Raw genomic sequence first — 19,048 nt, 5'->3', positions numbered from 1 at the left:
GCGCCCTCTTCCCCCTCGCTCGGCTGTCAAAGGCCGATTAGTTAGGGTCAGAGTGCTTTGTGTACGGAGTGTTGGCGCGACCATTTCTTGACCCCTTGAACTCTGCCGCTTATTCGATGATGTCGGCTTGCCTGATTGGTCGGAGTAACGAAGTAACCCATTGGTGGAGAAGCCTGCGCCTCCCGCCGGTCCGCGGGTCCCTTGGATGCTGGGGAAACTTATTTAAGGAGTCGTTCGAGTAGTTTTTGAGTGAGCAAGTAGACAGCAGCAGACACGGCGCAACTTCACCAGGGGAGACTAGGCCGGTCAGGCAGGCCGACGACGACGACGGGTATGACATCGTTCTGTTTGTAAATATTTTGTACAGCCTAAACTTAATACGGCAAATGCCAAGTGAATAAACCTAGTTGTTCAAATGCTACTCTCGTCGTCGTACCTGCGGATTTGGACTGACCCCTGCCAGTGCTCATCCCCATTCTTCTTCCGTCTCCCTGGTGAGTTGGTGCGTCTGATAACTCTCGGCTGCGTCACTTCGCTACACAGTGCAGGCTACGGGCAGTGCCTGCGCGACTCCCCCGGCGAGAACCTGCTGGTGGCGCCCCCTTCGTCGAGCAGCCGCGCCTCGCCGAGCAGCAAGCAGCCCGGCGAGCTGTTCAACATGGACGAGCAGTGCGAGCTGGTGTTCGGCCGGGGCGCCAAGGTGTGCCCCTACATGCCCGTCTGCAAGCGGCTGTGGTGCACCGTGCACGGCCATCCTCACGGGGGCTGCCGCACCCAGCACATGCCCTGGGCCGACGGCACTTCGTGCGGCAAGAACCACGTGAGTGTGCCCGACGCTTGGTCCACCTGCGCCGACGTTGACGAGGGTTGAGTTCCGGCGATTGCGGCCGTACGCGTCTTTTCCACTGCTTAGCGCGGAAAGTTGGGACAGAACGGTGTGCCCCTCGACTTTCTAGCTGTCCGTGTTTTGTCTTACATTTATCCGATAAGCACTAGAAAAAAAAGAAACAGATGACGCGGTCGCTTGCGTCTCGGGCCGAGCAGGGCACACTGTTTGGCCGGACTGACAAATGTCCGAGAGGAGAAAGGCAAGCAGCTTGACAGCATATGCGGACAGGTTAGAGATGACTTGAGAGACACATGGGAAAGCGGACATCCCTGTTCCCTCTGTGTTTATCGCGGTTGAGTGACAGCTCCGGCTGCAGGAAAAACGGGGATTCAAAACCACGCTGCCGCCTCTTAGCCAAATGGGCGTAGGCGTCGCCCGGCACAACACTCTGCTTTCTTCAACGGGGAACTGTCCTGGGGACGGAGCCCGCTTCACACAAGTCCCGTCAAACCCTGTGGACCCAACAAAACCTTGTAAAAGGGATTCTGGACACAATTTAAGTTATATTCCACCAGTCGTTGATGCGGGAGCCGCTGAACAATTTACACTGATCAGCCGTTAGCGAAACAAGCTTACATTGGCGTGAGCCGACGTTCCCGCGTTTCCAAGTTGACGGCCCATAGCCAATTGCCTCTAACTTGACCCCCCTCCCCCTCCTGTGCAGTGGTGCCAGCAGGGTCAGTGCGTGGCCCGCCCACCGGACGCCGAGCGGCGCAAGAAGGTTGACGGCGAGTGGGGACCCTGGCAGGAGTACGAGCGCTGCTCCAGGACCTGCGGAGGCGGCATTCAGAGCACGCGCCGCGAGTGCAACAGCCCCAGGTGAGAGGAGCTTCCTGCAGTTTGTTACGATGACTGGGCACTTTCTGCGACTCCGTCGAATGTCGTCATCATCATAATTACCGCAGTTCGTTGTGTTCCAACGATCGCTGTAGGCGGTTAAACAACTAAGCGAAAAGCGGCCATCTCAAGTCTCACTCCAATACTGACGAGGCTGGCAAAACAGGCAGCTTCGTTGAGACGGCATCGAAGTCGGAACGACGCAGGCTACTTTGCCTCTTCAAACAAGGAGGTGGGTGAGGAGAAGGTCGTCGGGTCAAAAGAAAACGCACTCATGCTTTCTTATGCGCTTATTGTAAGCGACGTTGCGTTTTTGATAGGTTCGCCGGGGCAAAGTGTTAAAAACTTTAACAAGTGGAACTGTATACTGTCATCTAGTAGTGACGGTATAAACAGCAGCAAAACGGGGAATGACGAAACTAGCGTTTACCTGTGCCATCAAAAACAGGCTACACTCAAGGAACAACGACAGCGGCGAACACAGTCGGTGATCGTCGGAAATCTGATCTGGCGGTCGAGTGTGTCGGCTTTTATACATGAGTCATCGAAGGCTCCAGGGTAATCGGTGGTGCCCCCGTGTCTTCCAGAAAGTTCTACACAATTCACGTTGCACATGCGATCAGATTGCACAAGCTTCGGTGACAACAGAACCATCGATAACATTCGAGAAACATCCGATACATGCGGGCACGTCCCGCGTTGAGCGATAACATTTGTTAGACGGTGAAAAGCGCTCACCGGGAAAAGATCAACTAGTCCACGTGTCAATACTGTCACAAAGAATTAAGAAGCATTTGTTACAACACCTAGTGGTTAATATTGGTTAGGTTACCATCTGTCTGCGTGTTGTGCGTAATGAGTCCCTAATCAGTCCCTAATTGGTCCAGCCGCGCTGGTGGGCGTAGCTCAGGACACCGAGGTCAACCTTCCAAGGTGGCATTAGTGAATGAATGCTGCTCGATCTTGAAACCGGTGACCGATGGAGTTGTACAAGATGTCGTGCAGCGCCAGGAGCTTCCAAGAAATGGAACGTTGCCACATTTTTCCTTTGTCGTTGTGCATTTCGACACAAGTTATGTGGAGGGCAGGAATGCGGGACACCTTGTGTAAGAGCATTCGCATCGTCTCTTTTTCAGCCCAGCGTTCGGAGGCCGCTACTGTACCGGAGAAAGGGTCAAGTACCGCTCGTGCAACACTCAGGTACGTTAACGTTTTTTTCACCTTTCTTGTTCTTTCTTCAAACAGCGACGTCCGAGTTACAGCGTCTTTAGCCTGCAAATGTCGTCGAGCAACTCTGCTAGGGTAAAGTTGCTTCGTAGGTTTGCCGCCTCTTTGTAGACTATAGATTGTAACTTACTTGTAGATTGTGAGCCCTGCTGGCAGGAGTTATCTCACTTGCTCCGAGGTTTACTTACGGCACATTCGACTGGCCCCTCTCGAGCGCTCTAGAGTGGTTCACATTCGTGTGGTCCCTTTCGAGTGCTCCGAACGCACCCGCCTTGCTCGTTCAGAACGCCGCGCTCCAGCTCTGAGTGCTGGAAGGGGCACCCACCTTCAACCCTGGAGCATCAATCGAGATCCGACTCGATCGCGTGGGTGCCCCGACTGCACTGGAAGTAGGCTAGCACGTTCGGCTGGAGCAGGCTCCATCTTGCTCCGGTCTCCTGAGGGCTCCGCAATGTTGTAGACCCAGTTGGAGCGCTGCAGGAACTGGTGGAATTCAGCGTTGGTTATTGCAGGCCTCTGTCTACGCCTGCGGGGGAGTAGGGCTGTCAAGTAGGGTTGTGTTAAGGAATGCGATGTCCCAGCATTGAATGAACGTCGCGTTACCACTGCGTCTCTCGTTTCCAAGAGGAAACTGGGTGCAGTCTGGTTGGAGGCGTGTAGGCCTTGGAGAAAAAAAAATGTCGAACTACTTATTAGCTGTACGACCACAGCGTACTGTCACTGGGTGGTGCCAATGCTGCCGTAAACACGAGAACGGGAATAGTAATTGGAACAAAAAAACTCACTATAGTGCAATACTTTCGCCCGACAAGAACGAGGCAGCTCTCAAGTGACAATACCCGCCGTGGTTGCTCAGTGGCTATGGTGTTAGGCTGCTGAGCACGAGGTCGCGGGATCGAATCCCGGCCACGGCGGCCGCATTTCGATGGGGGCGAAATGCGAAAACACCCGTGTACTTAGCTTTAGGTGCACGTTAAAGAACCCCAGGTGGTCGAAATTTCCGGAGTCCCCCACTACGGCGTGCCTCATAATCAGAAAGTGGTTTTGGCACGTAAAACCCCATAATTTGTTTTGTTTTTTTCTCAAGTGACAACTATGCGACGAGCACTGCGGTGATGGTCGCGTCGAATTACGCTGCTGGATTCCATCAGCGATAAGTTATCATGAATAATAATAATAATAAAAAAGCGTTCTCTACGTGGTTGTCAGTAGCGACCACGAGAGGCTGTCTTCGCGACAGCAGGCGACAATCCTACCCCTTTTGTTTCTGTCAGTATCTCGAAAACCTTTAGCCTTCGCGCGAAGCTCACACCTTGTCTACAGACGCCAGTAGAATGAGCGGTTTAGAGAGTCCTGCAGTTTGTTTCTGGCCATTAACTCTGCGTTGCGTTTTATCTTATCGGCATATTTTTTTTCTTGCGTCCCTGCGTCAGCCCTGCCCTCTCGGTTCCATGGACTTTCGAGAGCAACAGTGTTCTGCGTTCAACGGCAAGACGTTCAACTTTCCCGACGTCCCTTACAACCCCAAGTGGACGGCCCATCATTCCGGAAGTGAGCGATCACCTTACCGCTTATGTGTTTTATTTGTGTATTAATATTATTATTATTATTATTATTATTATTATTATTATTATTATTATTATTTACTTCTGACACTTCTAAGGCAAACGCTTGTTTCACGGAAGCTCGAAAATTCTTCCGCATTTCTTTTCCGCGTGCGCTTATTTAACGTCAAAGATTATGCAGTCCTTTTTCGTTCCTACCTGTGCCCATGTCTACTCGCTTGCGTGCCAATGCCATGAATCTATGCAACCTGCTAAACCTTAAGTCATTCTAAGTTCTTTCCCGTATTGTGACCCGCAGGAAGCGTTAAAAACACCGCCAGATTCAACGTTTTCACCCGCCGTGGTTGCTTAATGGCTATGGAGTTTTGGACTGCTAAGCGAGAGGTCGCGGGATCGAATCCAGGCCGCGGCGGCCGCATTTCGATGGGGGGCGAAATGCGAAAACACCCGTGTGCTTAGATTTAGGTGCACGTTAAAGAACCCCAGGCGGTCCAAATTATTTCGGAGCCCCCCACTACGGCGTGCCTCATAATCAGATCGTGGCTTTGGCACGTAAAACCCCATAATTTAATAATTACGTTGCTCTCGTTTTTTATCTTGCATTTTTGGCTGCCGAAATCTTTGTCTAGGCGTGTACGACGACACCTGCATGCGTAGTACGATACATACGTGGCGGTTACGCTTAAGAACGGCATGGTACGCTCCTAAAAACTCGGTAATTGTTACTCTGTGTTAACCTCGACGTTACAAGTGTTTCGACAAATTTTTAAAAAATCATTTATACCCTCCCTACGGCACACGTGGCAATATAACCGTGCGTGTGAAGTTTGCACAAGCTTCGAATTTCGCTTACCTAATTCTTTCCGACGTATTCGTTAGCGACGCTTTGAAGCGAGCTAGCGGGATTAACGGCTCGACGATCTGTTTTTCGTCAATCCAGTCTCGCACGTGGACTCGTGCAAGCTGTACTGCCGGGTGGTCGACCAGTCCGCCTATTATTTGCTCAAGGAGAAGGTCATAGACGGCACGGCTTGCAACCCGGAATCGTTTGACGTCTGCATCAATGGCGTCTGCAAGGTGCGCTATTTCCTACCCGCTGTGTGCGCGTGTGTGTGCCTTTTTATTTTGCTGCATTCTTTTTTTTTGTCTTCTATCGCATGAAAAAAACGAAGCTATTGTTTAATAAATAAGTGAAACGGCGCAATGTTGAGGCAGTGGCCTGTTCGAACTGTATACGACTCGCCGCACGACAGGAAAACGCGGTATACAACGCGGCTGTACAGCATGGCTCGAACAGTTTGTCCGATATTGTGTTACAGACGACTTGTTGACCATTTCCTCTGCCTCTCACTCTCGACTCTCTTCTGTATAGTCGGGCATACTATTTCGAGCTTAGACTTGACAGTTCGCTGCTTCAACACTAGCCTGCTCAAGCAAATCAACTGTTTGAAGTAACTGATTTAGGTCAATCCACGGCTAGCGGCTATTTTTTCCTCGAGTACGTCAACGGCGCACCTGAAAAAGTACCTCTCCGTGACCCCCCCTCCCCCCCCCCCCCCCCCCAAAAAAAAAAGGTCACAGTATCATCTGAAAGGCGAAGCATCAATTGGCGTAGCAAATCATTAGACAGCTATACGAAGTAAGGATAGCAGTTTCACCGGCCGTATACACTCGTAAACGTTCATTATAAAATATAGAGATGCCTAATAAGCGGACACACGCAAGAGAAGAGAACGGGAACAAGAGAAGAGAACTAGCCCAACAAGAAGTATTCTTAAACTCGTAAACATTCACCCACTAGCTAGATTAACGAGCACAGTGTCAGGCGCGCACAGGCACACATAAACGCATCTCACTCGATGACCGCGGACAGTAGCTGTCAAAACGCTGGCGTGAGGAAACGCGGCAGCAGCAGCGAGCGAATTGACCTTCGTGCTGCCTCTCGCTTCAACGCGAACTGAGCGGCGAGAACGCTGCGCACGCGAAGCTGTCAACCCCCGGCGCACCGAGACTTTGTACCGATCACAGACCGCTTTCAAAAAACACGTTTCTCTGTTCGTTGCGCAGCCTGCCGGTTGCGACCACCAGCTGAACTCGACGGCGACGACAGACATGTGCGGCGTGTGCGGGGGCGACAACGCCACCTGCCGGACCATCAAGGGAAACTTCAACCTCGCCCAGTTCGGTGAGCAGGAAACGGCTGCATCGTCTGCACCCCCTCCCCCTTTCGCGCTTTAAAATTATGAAACATCGTTCTTACTCTTCTCGTCCGTGTTCAGTTGTGCGCTGGAACGATGTTTCATAATGCTAATCACAACCAACTAGCCCAGCTGTCCATACTTCGCGTTTTAAAACGACGGAGCGCAAGGGTATTGTCGTTGGAGCCACGGAAACCAAACGGGTGACAACCTCGACTGAGACGTCAGGGGGAACGCTCCGCGATTCGCTCTTCTGTCAGGTAACTCTTATTCGACGTTCACGTTAGGCTATCGGGCAGCGTTACCGTGTTATGCTTCTGTTGACTCGCCACTTTCACGGAGCGGTAATCCTAGCAGTCTTTTAGTTTGGTGCGCTGCGCCATCCGTTGCCGCGAGGCGCTGTGTGCGCTTGCGCTGTGGCTGGTTTGCCTTCGCGTTTGGCGGGAGTGGGTTTACGGAAACCTTGAAGACCTTCGATGTTCGAAGCAACTGTTCTTGAGCGGCGCTTTCGTCTTGCATGTTGTAGTGACGTTGCTTTCTTCGCACGGGTGGTTAGGTCCCCGCAAGACTCGCTTTCCGTCCGACCGCGGAAGCAGTCTCTTTTGTCGCACTACTTCCGGCCTGTAATATATTGCTGCGAATCATTAACGCGTATCAAGCAGTAGGTGGGCGTTTCTGTCACCCTAGCGAGCTTGTATCTTTCTGAAAGCGTCGAAAAACCGACCTGTTATACCCTTTGGATTGAGTCAGCATCCATATTTCTTTGCCTAGGCGCCCGCATTGTCGCTTTACCAACGCAGCCGCCTGATGCGGCAACAGTCATTTCTTAGCGAGCCGATCGTCTGTCAGGAAGAGGTCGGTGCTGTCTCTTTGTGTGGTGCCGCAAGCGGTGGACCTATTCAGCCAACGATGGCACGACCCTCAGTCTTTCTTTTCGAAGACCCCGAATTCGAACTCGAGTCGATTCGATAGCGTCGGAGAAAGAAGCGAAAGAAAACTGCGTTGCGGCGAGGTGTGGAGCGCTGAATAAGTGCCCTTTCTTTCGTAAATGCTATTGAGAGTGCAACTTTTGGTTTGCCCTCAAGGTTTTGATAGTGACCGCTATGTGGCCGTCGGAGGAACTGAGCCAGCTCAAACGATAGCGCGAGAACGACGACGAAAAACCTTCAGCGCTTCGAAACGTCTTCAGAGGGAAGGGGCATATGGGAATGACTGAGTAGAGCAAAAAAGGATAATGTTCTTCATGTTTTTTTTTTTTTAGGCCCGCCGGTCGTTCAGCTTGGCTGGTGGTGAGAAGAGGTAGTTTGAGATAGCTGGTTATGGAATGTAGTGAAGCGTGGTATGACGTCCGGGAAGGCCGCGCGATATACGGTGTACGGTTTGAGCTAAAAACGTGCGTGTTTGTCCCTTCGCGAAGCTTCTTAACTACACGGTTCCTCTTACCCGCCGCAGAAGCTAAGTGGCTGCGGCGTTTCGCTGCTGGGCTCGAGGTCGCGGGTTCTATGCCGACTTCGGAGGCGCCATTACGAGGGGGGCCGAATGCAGGAATGCTCGTGTACCGCGCATCGGGGCACGTTCAAGGAACCCCAGCTGGTCAGCATTAATCCAGAGTCCCCACTACGGTGTGCCTCGGAATCAAATCGTGGTTTTGGCATGCAAACCCCACAATATTCTTTTTTTTGATACGAGCAAGAAGAGCTTTCTTTATTTTTAGGTGACCGGAATTTTCCTTTTGCCGTTGTTCGGTGCAGTGGCGTGGATGTTAGCTTCGCATCCCCCTGTTAGCTTTGCAAGCATACCATGTGTGTGCCTCGCTCCGTCTCGGGCGTTTGTTAATTTTTGCTTCTCCACGACATAGAAGTTCGCCGGGAGAAGCCCGCTTCACTGGTTCTATTAGGTTTAAAACGCGATAACTTGTATATTGAAAACGCGTGCGTGCTATCGTGTGCGCGTTAACGTGCTCGTGCGTTATTGGACTCTTTAGGCTTGAGCCCTTGTTCTCTTATTTTCAGGCTACAACTTCGTCACAGTGATTCCTGCCGGGGCCAGCTACGTAGAAATTCACCAGTTCGGATTTGAGAAGGACGACAACTACCTCGGTGAGTGCGCTGTCAGCCTTTTAGACCGAGTCTTCTGTGATGCGACGACCTCATAGTGAAACAAAGAGAAGACAATCTCCTTATCGTCGATAGCGCTTCAGCTAATAACACCTTAACGCAATAATCCCCGAATACGAGACAAAGCCCTTCACACCGAATGTACGTGCAAGCGTTTTTTACACTCCAAATCTCTTTTACGCACTCTTGGCAAGCCTTACGAAAATGTCTTCTCCACACTGATTCGTGCGTCGCCTTACGTGCCTTGGGAAACACACGCGCACGCAATAAACCGCTCTTCGTTAAAACTAGCGCTGCATGTTCAGCATGCGCTAGCGCAAAGTCTAACGTAGGGGCGAACGCTTTCTTGAAGATTTGATGATTGTATCGATTTGATGATTGTATCGATTTGATGATTGTATCGATTTGATGATTGTATTGTATTTGATGATTATATATTGATGATTGTATCCTCTCCACGCGAGACGCGAACAACCCCCCCACCTCCCCTCCACGCTTCGTGCGCGTCTCTCATTTTCACGTGGCCGCGTGGCGTCTCGCAGCGTTGAAGAGCGCCGAAGACGAGTTCCTGCTGAATGGCAACTACACGGTGAGCATGTTCCGCAAGACCCTACGCTACGGCGGCACCGTGATCGAGTACAGCGGCTCCAACGCCTCCGTCGAGCGCATCAACGCCACCAAGCCGCTGGGCAAGGAACTGCACCTCATGGTACGCCCGCTCTCGCTGGCTGTGCTCTGGTCGGGATTAGCGATTCAATTGGGGGGTGCCGCACCGCTGGGTGGCAATGTGCCCCGGGATGGTTAAAAAACTTGCGCCTAAAAAAAAAAAAGAAACTTACCGAAGAGGAATATACTAGGTTGAGTTGTATTAGTCAGTGATCATATTGTGATAGCAAGAAACCACCGCTCGTGATGTGAGGGCAGCCTTGCTAAGCCGGAAAATAGGCAAGAGAAGAAAAAAGAAAAGGGGTGTGATGCCGCCCCGAAGTAGAAGGATCAGCTCGCTGTGATGTCGTGGATTTGTATAGCGCTTTCTCGGACATTGTAAACAACCACGTAATATCATGTAAATACAAACTGGTGAACGATTTAATTGTTTTCTAGAGAAGCTGAAAAAACGGAAACAGGGTACTTCCGAGAATATTTCCTATGCCTGAGCCGCCTAAATATAAGAAAATACCTTTTAAAATTCGTGTTTTCTCCGTAAAGTATACCTGTGATTCTGTAGCATCTCTTAGAACTAAGAAAACACAGTACCGCCTCTTTTTGCTTCAGTGGCAATCAAGCTGCTTGCACCTAATGAATGAAAAAATAGCAGAAAAGATAGCTTACTAGTGTCGGTCGACTTGGTGTTGCTGTCTACAGCCGTTTTAGGCTGCGGCCGAGTTGCTAACGCGCCAAGTTTTCACTTTGCGATGTTGTCTCCACATTGCGAACTTGCGTAGTACTCATGTGGTTGAAACGTTGAATCTGAGATCCGATTGGCGTAAGCCTTCATGTGAAATCTCGGAGGCTGTTATTAAAACGCTGCCTCTATTGCTGTCGCTGCGCAGTTCCTGGTATTGAGAATTTGAGAGAAAGAAAGAAGAAACTATACGAAATTACCTGATGGAGGTGCCGTCGAGCAGGGAACACTCTGTATACTGTTCGATTGTTGATAAAGGAAAAGTAGGACACGCCGCTTCAAAAGTCTAAATGATCCTCAACATGCCATCCCCGCCCCTCGAAACAAACAAACAAACAAACAAACAAACAAACAAACAAACAAACAAACAAACAAAGAAACAAACAAACAAACAAACAAACAAGCAAGCAGCTATGTGCTTCGCGCGGCTGGCACGTGACTGCACTGCAGTCTCTAAACAAGCAGTAGGGCATGACGTCACAAAGGTGAGGTGGCACTGACGTAAAAAAAAATTCGTGCAAATTATCAGCGCGAATTTTCTCGGCAGGCAGGATCATTAGACGTTAATATGCTTCCTTGTGTAGTGGCTCAGTGGCTGTGCTATTGCGCTGCTGAGGTTGCGGGTTCGATCCGGGCCGCGACGGCCGCATTTCCATTGGGGAGAAAGGCAAAAGCGCTCGTGTACCTATATTAAGGAGCTCGTTAAGAAACCCCAGGAGGTCGTATTTAATCCGCAATCCTTTACTGCGGCTTGCACTATAACTAGATCGCATTTATACTCGGAACGCCCTAAAATTTATTTCATAATTTAACGCGGGGGAAATTTTTGAGAGTGCATCTGTTAAGATAGCTGTTTGAAGGCAGCCGACAGCAACGGGAACAAAAAAAGGGAGGTTTTCGTATAGTCGTTTGCTGTTTTTATCTGAACTGTGCTGTTTGTTAGCAAACGTGTTGCGGTCTGTAATGCGAGGCTTTTACTCGAAAAGAAAAAAAAAATATTTATTATAGCCTCTCGGGTTGCTTCTGGCGCTGAATGCGGAATACACGACTTACGGCACGCGCTTACGCATTGCGTTGGAAATGTGGGCGTTTCCACGAGCTCTTTCCGGACTTCCTTGTGAATCTACTATCACTTTGTTCGAGCTCGTGTAATCAGGCTCTTTGCGTGTAGTTTGCGCAAGCCGTGCCTTTAATTCTTCCGCCCCCCAGGTTCTGACTGTCGGCAAAGTGGAGTCTCCCGACATCAGGTTCCAGTACACCATGTCAATTCGCGACGAACGCCGCTACTACTGGGAGCTCAGCCCCCACTGGAGCGAGTGCAGCTCTCACTGCCAAGGTGAGGTCGCCGAACGGAAAACAAATTTTTGTTCTTTCGAAGTGCTCGAAACACAACTTTCGCAAAGGAGCTCAACTGGCTGCCTTATATTTCGCGACCAGCTTCGGGATAGTGTGACGTGGGAAGTGGGCGAGCATGGTACATTGGATGGTCGGCAGGAAAAAGAAAAAAAAAAAAAGAAAAGGAAATACGACGGTGATGACGAGCTGCTCGAATGTGGCGCGAGTGCATCAGCGTCGGAACGAGTGTGTTGGCGTTGCTAAAAAGCTTTAATATTGTGTGTTGTGCAACTTAACAGTATAACAACGTAACAATAGCGACGGAGTCACTAGAGAAGCCTAATGCACGCGTAGGATATTTAGAGAGCTTTAGCGTCACTGCTGCCGCCTTCGCGACCTTCGAGCTTTGCGCGTGCTAGCTGAGTTGACCCAGGTACACGTGCAGTGCGGCTTCGCTGAGCGCAAAGCCGAACGGTGGTGAAGACGGTTTGTGTGAAATATTGGTAACGCTACGCTAAAAGCGGCTAATACATCTAGCCTTTTAACTAGCTAGTTTGCTCTGCATTACGCATTTTTTCATTACTGACCTTATCGTTGAAATAGTTCTTTATGCTAATGTCCGCGTAGCTTATCAGCAAAACTGCCATGATTCTAGACGCGCATATTTTAAAGTGTTTCGCATAATAAGAAACACTTGGTATAAGATACCCCACTTCAACTGTTTGGGAAACGCCACAATAGAGTTGAACTGAGGTCGTAGCCCAGATCTAAGACGAGTTCGAACAGCTGAACCGAAGACACCGTGCGAAGTGAGGCAGACGAGGACGTAGCCGAGGTCCTTGCGTGTCTCGCCTTGTCCCGCGTCTTCAGTTCAGCTCTTGAGACACGACTTGCGTCTGAGGGGGTTCGCCTCCTTCGACTGACGTGCCGCGGCCCTTCTCTCGAGACCACAGGTCACCGTCACCGTCGAGCCGAGTGCAAGCGGAGGCCGGACTCTGTCGTCGTGGACGACACCCACTGCGAGCCGAGCACCAAGCCGCAGATGATGGCCGAGGCCTGCAACCTGCACTGCACCCTCTGGTGAGTATAGTATGCATGACCGTGCAATGAGGTGAAGAATCCACGGCGCTGCACGTTCGTTCGTTCGTTCATTCATTCATTCATTCATTCATTCATTCATTCATTCATTCATTCATTCATTCATTCATTCATTCATTCATTCACCTGCACTGCACCCTCTGGTGAGTATAGTATGCATGACTGTACAATGAGGTGAAGAAGCCATGGCGCTGCACGTTAGTTCATTCATTCATTCATTCATTCATTCATTCATTCATTCATTCATTCATTCATTCATTCATTCATTCATTCATTTCATTAGACGTCTGTTGCGTACCCGCGGCTTGTTATTTCGTCAAACACGAGAGGAACTCATTAGGCGTGCTATACAAACGCACAATATGTGAATTTCGTACAGAAAGAAAGGTATTGCAGAAGGTCATAAAGAGCGGACTCATGAAGCGGCCGCCAAAACAGCGATAGCTCGCTCGGTGACGGCGTCGGTCGTAGGGCAGGCTTCGCAGGATTCACATCGTGCCTTATCTTTTTATTCTGGCCTTGCATAGATATATCTGTATGTTACGTTTTCTGCTGCGGCGAGTCGTCGTTTCTACGACAATCGCACGGGGCATGTAAGCACCTACCGAAAGCTGACATCCCACGTAAGAGCGGCCGCTCTTACTTGCAGGCGCTCAAGGGGGGTGGGGGTGGGTGGAGGTGTTCAAGGCAACCCGAATCGGCAGCCCAACTATGTGCGGCACATATATGTCACAAGTAGCTGACACATTGATCACGAGGTTACTAAATTTCATCGCCAGTTTATCGCAAAATGTGTGTTTCCACAGAAGGTTCGGACAAAGCGCCACGGTGACCGGCCATGACAGCGCCGTGGATTAACGCAAGACTCGGGTACTCTTTACTGCACTGGACTCTACACTCAAAAAGAATGTTTCATTAGAAATGGCTGCATTATATCACTTCGTTTCTTAACCGCCGCTGTGGTTCAGTGGCTTTGGCGCTGTGCTGCTAAGCACGAGGTCGAGGGTTCGATTCGCGCGGTTAGCGACGGCCTCGTTCGGCCGGGGTGCGGAAACGGAAAACTCTCGTGTACCGTGTGTCAGTTGCACGCGTTAAAGAACACCTCGTGGTCGAATTTAATATACGGAGCCCTCCACTGCGTGGCGTCCCTCGTAACCCAGTGCTCGTCCATTCTACTTGTTTCTTTCTGTGCACGAGTATTAAGTCCGCGCTGCAAACATGAATGCAAGCCTCCAGCAACCAACTGTAGCCCGCACCACCGCGTTGACTGCTTCGTAACACACTTTGGACTTCCAGGACGAGAAACCCCCGCAACCTATCTCTTTTTGTTTTGTTGTACTTTGTTTCCTCCCACGAATGTCGTATCATACTTCTCGTGTCGCGCATAAGCCGCGGAAAGCTTGCTAAGAAACTTTGTGTTAATTCAGCGGGCGTCTTGCGGTTCTTCTTTTCCGTGTCTTTGTCTTGAGTGGTGCTGGTCGTCGGTGGTTTTCTCTTTCATTTTTTTGTCTTTTTTGACCTAGGTAGGGCATTAGGCAGTGTAATAGCAAGAGCACGGTCGCACAACACACCACCCCGTTCCAAAGGGGACGCGTATAACATCCATCCATCCATCCATCCATGTTGCCGAGTAGCCCACTGTGTGGCCTTGCTCCCCCCCCCCCCCCCCTCCCCGCCTCCTCCACCAGGTAGCGCCCCGATCCAAAGGGGACGCTCATAACATCTATCCATCCATCAGTCTATGCTGCCGAGTAACCCACTGTGTCTCCTTGCTCCTTCACCAGGTGGCGCGTGGGCGAGCCGTCCGAGTGTTCGGCGCAGTGTGGCAATGGCGTTCGCACCCGCAGCGTGCAGTGCGTGCAGCGCTCCGACGGTGGCCAGGAGTCCGTGGTGCCCGACAGCCGCTGCAAGGCCCGCGAGCCCAAGCCGCCCGAGGTCGAGAAGTGCGGCGAGCCGTGCCGGAACTTCCACTGGGACTACGGGGACTGGCAGCCCGTACGTAGCGCGCGCTTGTGGGGTTCGTGACGGCTTAAGCCTCGCTCTGGTTCGGGAACGAACGGATCTGTGAGGCGGACCGGCGCACGCGGAACGGGATTGGAAAAAAGAAACCGACTGTGTGCTGGTGTGTTTCGAGATCTGTCCGTTACGAAGACGGAGCAAGTGGCCTGGCTTACCGTCTTGTTGCTTGTGGGTTCAGTTTTGTAAGTCAAACGCTTCACTTACTGTTTTCCACTTACTTAGCGGTAGCTTCGTGGGTCTAGATCAAGAATGTAGCACCAGCTCCCTGATCGGTGGGGTGCATCACTACGTCATTGATAAGTTATTTCCACCGAGAATCAAGTGCATGGCATATGGGAAAAAGAAACGCACATGACAGTCTGCTAGGCTAGTAACTGAAAAGCTACAACTGCAGATGTTAGTCCAGCGTAGTGTCGTGTCTCTTTCACTGCTATTCATGTCGTTGGTATCTGCCGTTAAGCAAGTTTGCAATATGCTGCATGTAATGAGCTGAGGCACAAACCATCGTTTATGCACCACGTTTATTTGGCTACACGTGGCTCGCAAGAAGACAACAATATTGAACTGTGCACATCCTTCACTCCCTCGTTTCTTTCTTTTCGTGCCTTAACCTCTTTCCTCCTGTGTAGGGTAGTAAACCGGACGCCCTTCTGGTTGACCTCACAGCCTTTGCTTCTTTCTGTCCTCCTCCTTCTTTCTGTATTGCTGATTTACACACACGCTTAAACAAAATTACTCCTTCTGAGTCTTATCTGGCCACACAACAATAATCGTCATCTGTCTTGTCCGCATTTCCTTTCTTTAACGCTGGGAGCCCGGTACTTCCAAGTCACGAACGACATGCGCGTTGTCAGCATGACAGAGCATTTTCGACAGGAAAGTAGCGGGCGCAGCGTTTTCAAGAAAGGAAACGCAAGCAAGACAGATGACGATTATGGTTGCGTGGCAAGATACGACCCAAGGGGTGTACACTTCTTTGAGAGTGTAGGTAGTGCTTAAATCCATACCCCAGCGATGGTTGCCTCTGAGTAACAAAAATAGATCTCGAAGGCAGTGCTTTTGTTAGCTGCGTGCACCGGAAATGACACCGAAGCCAAGAAACACGTCACGGCCACCATTTCTCTTGAACACTGCCTATGAAACAACTGACATGCTTTCTTCCTCCCTTCTCCCACCTTCAGTGCAGCAAAACGTGCGGCGGTGGCGAGCAGGCTCGCACCGCTGCCTGCGTCAACGAGAACCAAGAGCGTCATCCGGACTCGCAGTGCGATCTGTCGGCCCGCGTCGTCAAGCGACCCTGCAACCAAGGGGACTGCCCGCGGTGGGAGCTGGGACACTGGACAGAGGTGAGCAGTTTGTATTCACTGCCGGCCCGCTGGCTCGCATGACCTGGTGTGAAAGACTACAAACGCAAGCACAGTTGCGAAAACGAGGCTGAAACGAGGAACATCTCTTTGATGGCAGCAGAATGACGCGCAAGTCCCCTTCCTTCAGCGTGGAGCAGCCAGCCTATGCGTTATTTTCTCCAATTAAACCGGCTTACTTCTTGTCAGCTGTGCCATGTGCATCCGTAACGATTTAAAGGCTCGGTCTGCCTGTGCGTCATCATCGTTATCGCGCGTTTTCCCTGAAGATGCAGTACCAACGTGCCCGTATTTCTGTCCTAACGGTTAATAGCACTAAGCAGGAACTACAGTCGGTTGTTGGATGTTCAAGCGAATTTCGACGCGGATAGCCTCGCACTTCGTGAAAGATTACGAAACTATCTGTGCTGTTCTTCGGTTAAGATCTTCTAGATTATTTCAATAGCTGAGAATGAACTGTTTCAGTACTTGGGAGTAATCAAGTGCACATTATATTAAATTCGTCATTGCCAGTTCGCACATTCTGCAGATCGGCAGCGCGTAAAATAAGTAATTCATAGCGGGAAGTTAGAACTTGGTCCCGACAGTGCGTGGGATCTGCGTAAATTGCACTGCTCTGTGCTTGTGTTCCTCGATGTGCCCCGTGTGTTTGAGCACTATTGTGCATGACTGTGCCTGTAGTGAGTAGCATGAACTCGACGTATTGAGTTCTCAGGGCCTGTCGGGCGTGTAAAACTTGTTTGCATTTTAGCTGCATGGTTGTCGCCTGTGGCATGTGAATTGGATGTTCTCTTAGCGATTAAATTTTACTTTAGGGTTGACCTAGACAGTGAGCCTGCATTCTTTAAGGCCTATTGAATATGAATGTTCTCCTGAGAACGGTAAATGACAAGATGATGTGTTATATAAAAGGCACTTTTCATTTGAGAGTGCATTGTGGCGTTATGGAGTGTATTTCGCATAATGCAATATAACGACAACGCGCACACGGATCTTGTCCGTAAAATCTAGGAACGACACCGTATGACGCCCAAAACTTTCGTCGCCTTTGTACATTCCCCTAAGGAGTAGGCAGCCGGTCGTTCTGAGGTGGGGTACGTCCGAATAACCAAGTTGCGTAACTCAGGCGTCCGAAAAATTGTTTCGCCAGTGCACCTGTATTGTCTCGCGGTCGGTATTTCCCTCAACTGAACGCAAGTGAATTTATTTAAGGTCATGGTTACATTACGACAATCGTAAACCAATCCTGAAAACGAGGCATTTTACGATACGCTTGCAATACTCCGAAGGTAAAGACGACGATTCCACGACTCGAGGCGACTGTGCTTTCGGCTTATGGGCGCTACCATCTTTGGCTGTTATACAAACAACTTTTTAGTTTAGTAGGCAATAAGGTTAAGGTTATTCTGAAGCGGCAGGCATCGAACACGCCTGCTCAGCTATTTTCATGCCTGCGTAAATCGACCGTAGTACTCTGCATTAGTTGCAGTTAGAGATCTCCCACGAAAAACAGTCCAAGATGGCGGCGCTCCGACGCTTCCGTACGATGGATATTCAGGTGCTCGGGCTGTGTTCCAATACTCGCCGTTGACAGCTAAGCAAACAGCACTCATCTTAAGTCTCGTTCCGACTCTGCCGATTCCGTCAAAAGAAGATAGCAATGCTAGCTATCTTGCAGTAGAAACAAGACGGCGGCCTAGCAGAATGCTTGAAAATTCGACGCAGGAGGTCTCCTGCGTACAACAAAACGTAGCAGCACTTCTTTATGCGCTCAATGTAACCTACATTGTGCTTTTCGGGGGTTCGCACACGCCATGTGTTCAAGCACAGCTACAATGCCTTAGCGTTTTCTCGACTACGCCGCGTTTCGTCAAGAAAGTCGTCTTTCTAGCAGTCAGAGTTGACTGTCTTCAAAGACGGCCAGAATTGGAACGCACCCTCGCTTATCGCTTGCGCGCCGCACGTTTTGATGGACGTGTCCCGTTCGCGTGCATCGCCGTCGTGGTGGACGCCGCCGCAGTGCTCCGTGACGTGCGGATCGGGCCACAGGCAGCGCCCTCTGTGGTGCCACCACGGAGACCGCGTGGTGGCCCCGAGCTTCTGCCACCCGACGCCGCGGCCGCAGGACAAGGAGCCGTGCGAGATGCCGCCCTGCGAGGCGCCCGCCAGATGGCACCTCGGCGAGCAGGGACCCGTAAGTGTGGCCCAGCAGCTTCGGGAAACGTTGCGCGCTCGAAACGGGAAGAGCGGCGCTTGAGTTACTTCCTTCTAGTCCCGTGCAAGTGTTTAAAGGCTAGCTGCAATGGAACTTGGAACCGAGAGAGAGCCTAGTTTCAGAAAGTGCATAGCATGGAGCGGCCTGCCTACACGCAAAAAATTTCAGGCTTGAAATACGAGTGGATGGTTTGCTAAAGGCAAAAAAGAAAAAAAAAGGACACGCCATTGTTACCGCCCACCGGAACTGATCTTTCACCCAGAACAATCATAAATAGCGTGGCTGCATGGCATGACCTTCGAGATTGGCATCGCCTGCGGCTAGCCTACAAATCTCGGAGGCGACGTGCTGGGATTCGTCATATTCGTTAACCACCAGATGGTATGTAAAGGCTGCTTTACACCAGGTGATTCATGTAGCCCTAGCTGCTGTTTAAAGGCGGCTGATACGAAAATTTAACAATTACGAGCCCTGCAGCTTTTCCAGGATTGCTTCAGTAGTATAAACTACTAATGTACAACCATATGGCCAAAGTGAAATTTCGTTGCAGGTGGCCTTTAATTTTAAAGTCTGGATTTGCATTTCACCGCCAGATAAACAGCCGGATGTTAGGTTAAAAAAGTAAATGGTGAAATATTGTATTTAGAATTCAGTGTTCGCGCCGCAGGACCGGTACGCGAGTCATAAGAAATAGACATTTAACCGCATTCAACATCTGGGCCATTTTAATGCGTAAGCATTCCTTTAAATTATGGGGTTTTACGTGCCAAAATCACTTT

General features: G+C 50.4%; 1 protein-coding gene across 3 annotated transcripts in view; it reads left to right on the top strand.

Annotated features, from left to right (window-relative positions):
* Positions 1-19,048, top strand: part of AdamTS-A (ADAM metallopeptidase with thrombospondin type 1 motif A) — a 379,851-nt gene that overhangs the window by 321,949 nt on the left and 38,854 nt on the right. For 2 of the 3 annotated variants that reach the window (XM_055069148.1, XM_050175991.2), the window contains exons 10-22: positions 544-820; positions 1,554-1,708; positions 2,863-2,926; positions 4,387-4,504; positions 5,459-5,595; positions 6,586-6,703; positions 8,729-8,815; positions 9,376-9,542; positions 11,448-11,574; positions 12,527-12,653; positions 14,456-14,666; positions 15,872-16,036; positions 18,075-18,248. In XM_055069148.1, the coding sequence (XP_054925123.1) occupies positions 544-820; positions 1,554-1,708; positions 2,863-2,926; positions 4,387-4,504; positions 5,459-5,595; positions 6,586-6,703; positions 8,729-8,815; positions 9,376-9,542; positions 11,448-11,574; positions 12,527-12,653; positions 14,456-14,666; positions 15,872-16,036; positions 18,075-18,248 (1,927 nt within the window). The remainder of the gene's footprint in view (positions 1-543; positions 821-1,553; positions 1,709-2,862; positions 2,927-4,386; positions 4,505-5,458; positions 5,596-6,585; positions 6,704-8,728; positions 8,816-9,375; positions 9,543-11,447; positions 11,575-12,526; positions 12,654-14,455; positions 14,667-15,871; positions 16,037-18,074; positions 18,249-19,048) is intronic. The other variant, XM_055069149.1, reaches the window with a different exon arrangement.

Source organism: Dermacentor andersoni, chromosome 9, assembly GCF_023375885.2.
Source record: "Dermacentor andersoni chromosome 9, qqDerAnde1_hic_scaffold, whole genome shotgun sequence".
NCBI classification, from domain to species: domain Eukaryota; kingdom Metazoa; phylum Arthropoda; class Arachnida; order Ixodida; family Ixodidae; genus Dermacentor; species Dermacentor andersoni.
The sequence above is the reverse complement of the archived record's forward strand: the minus strand, read 5'-3'. Positions and strand labels throughout refer to the sequence as shown.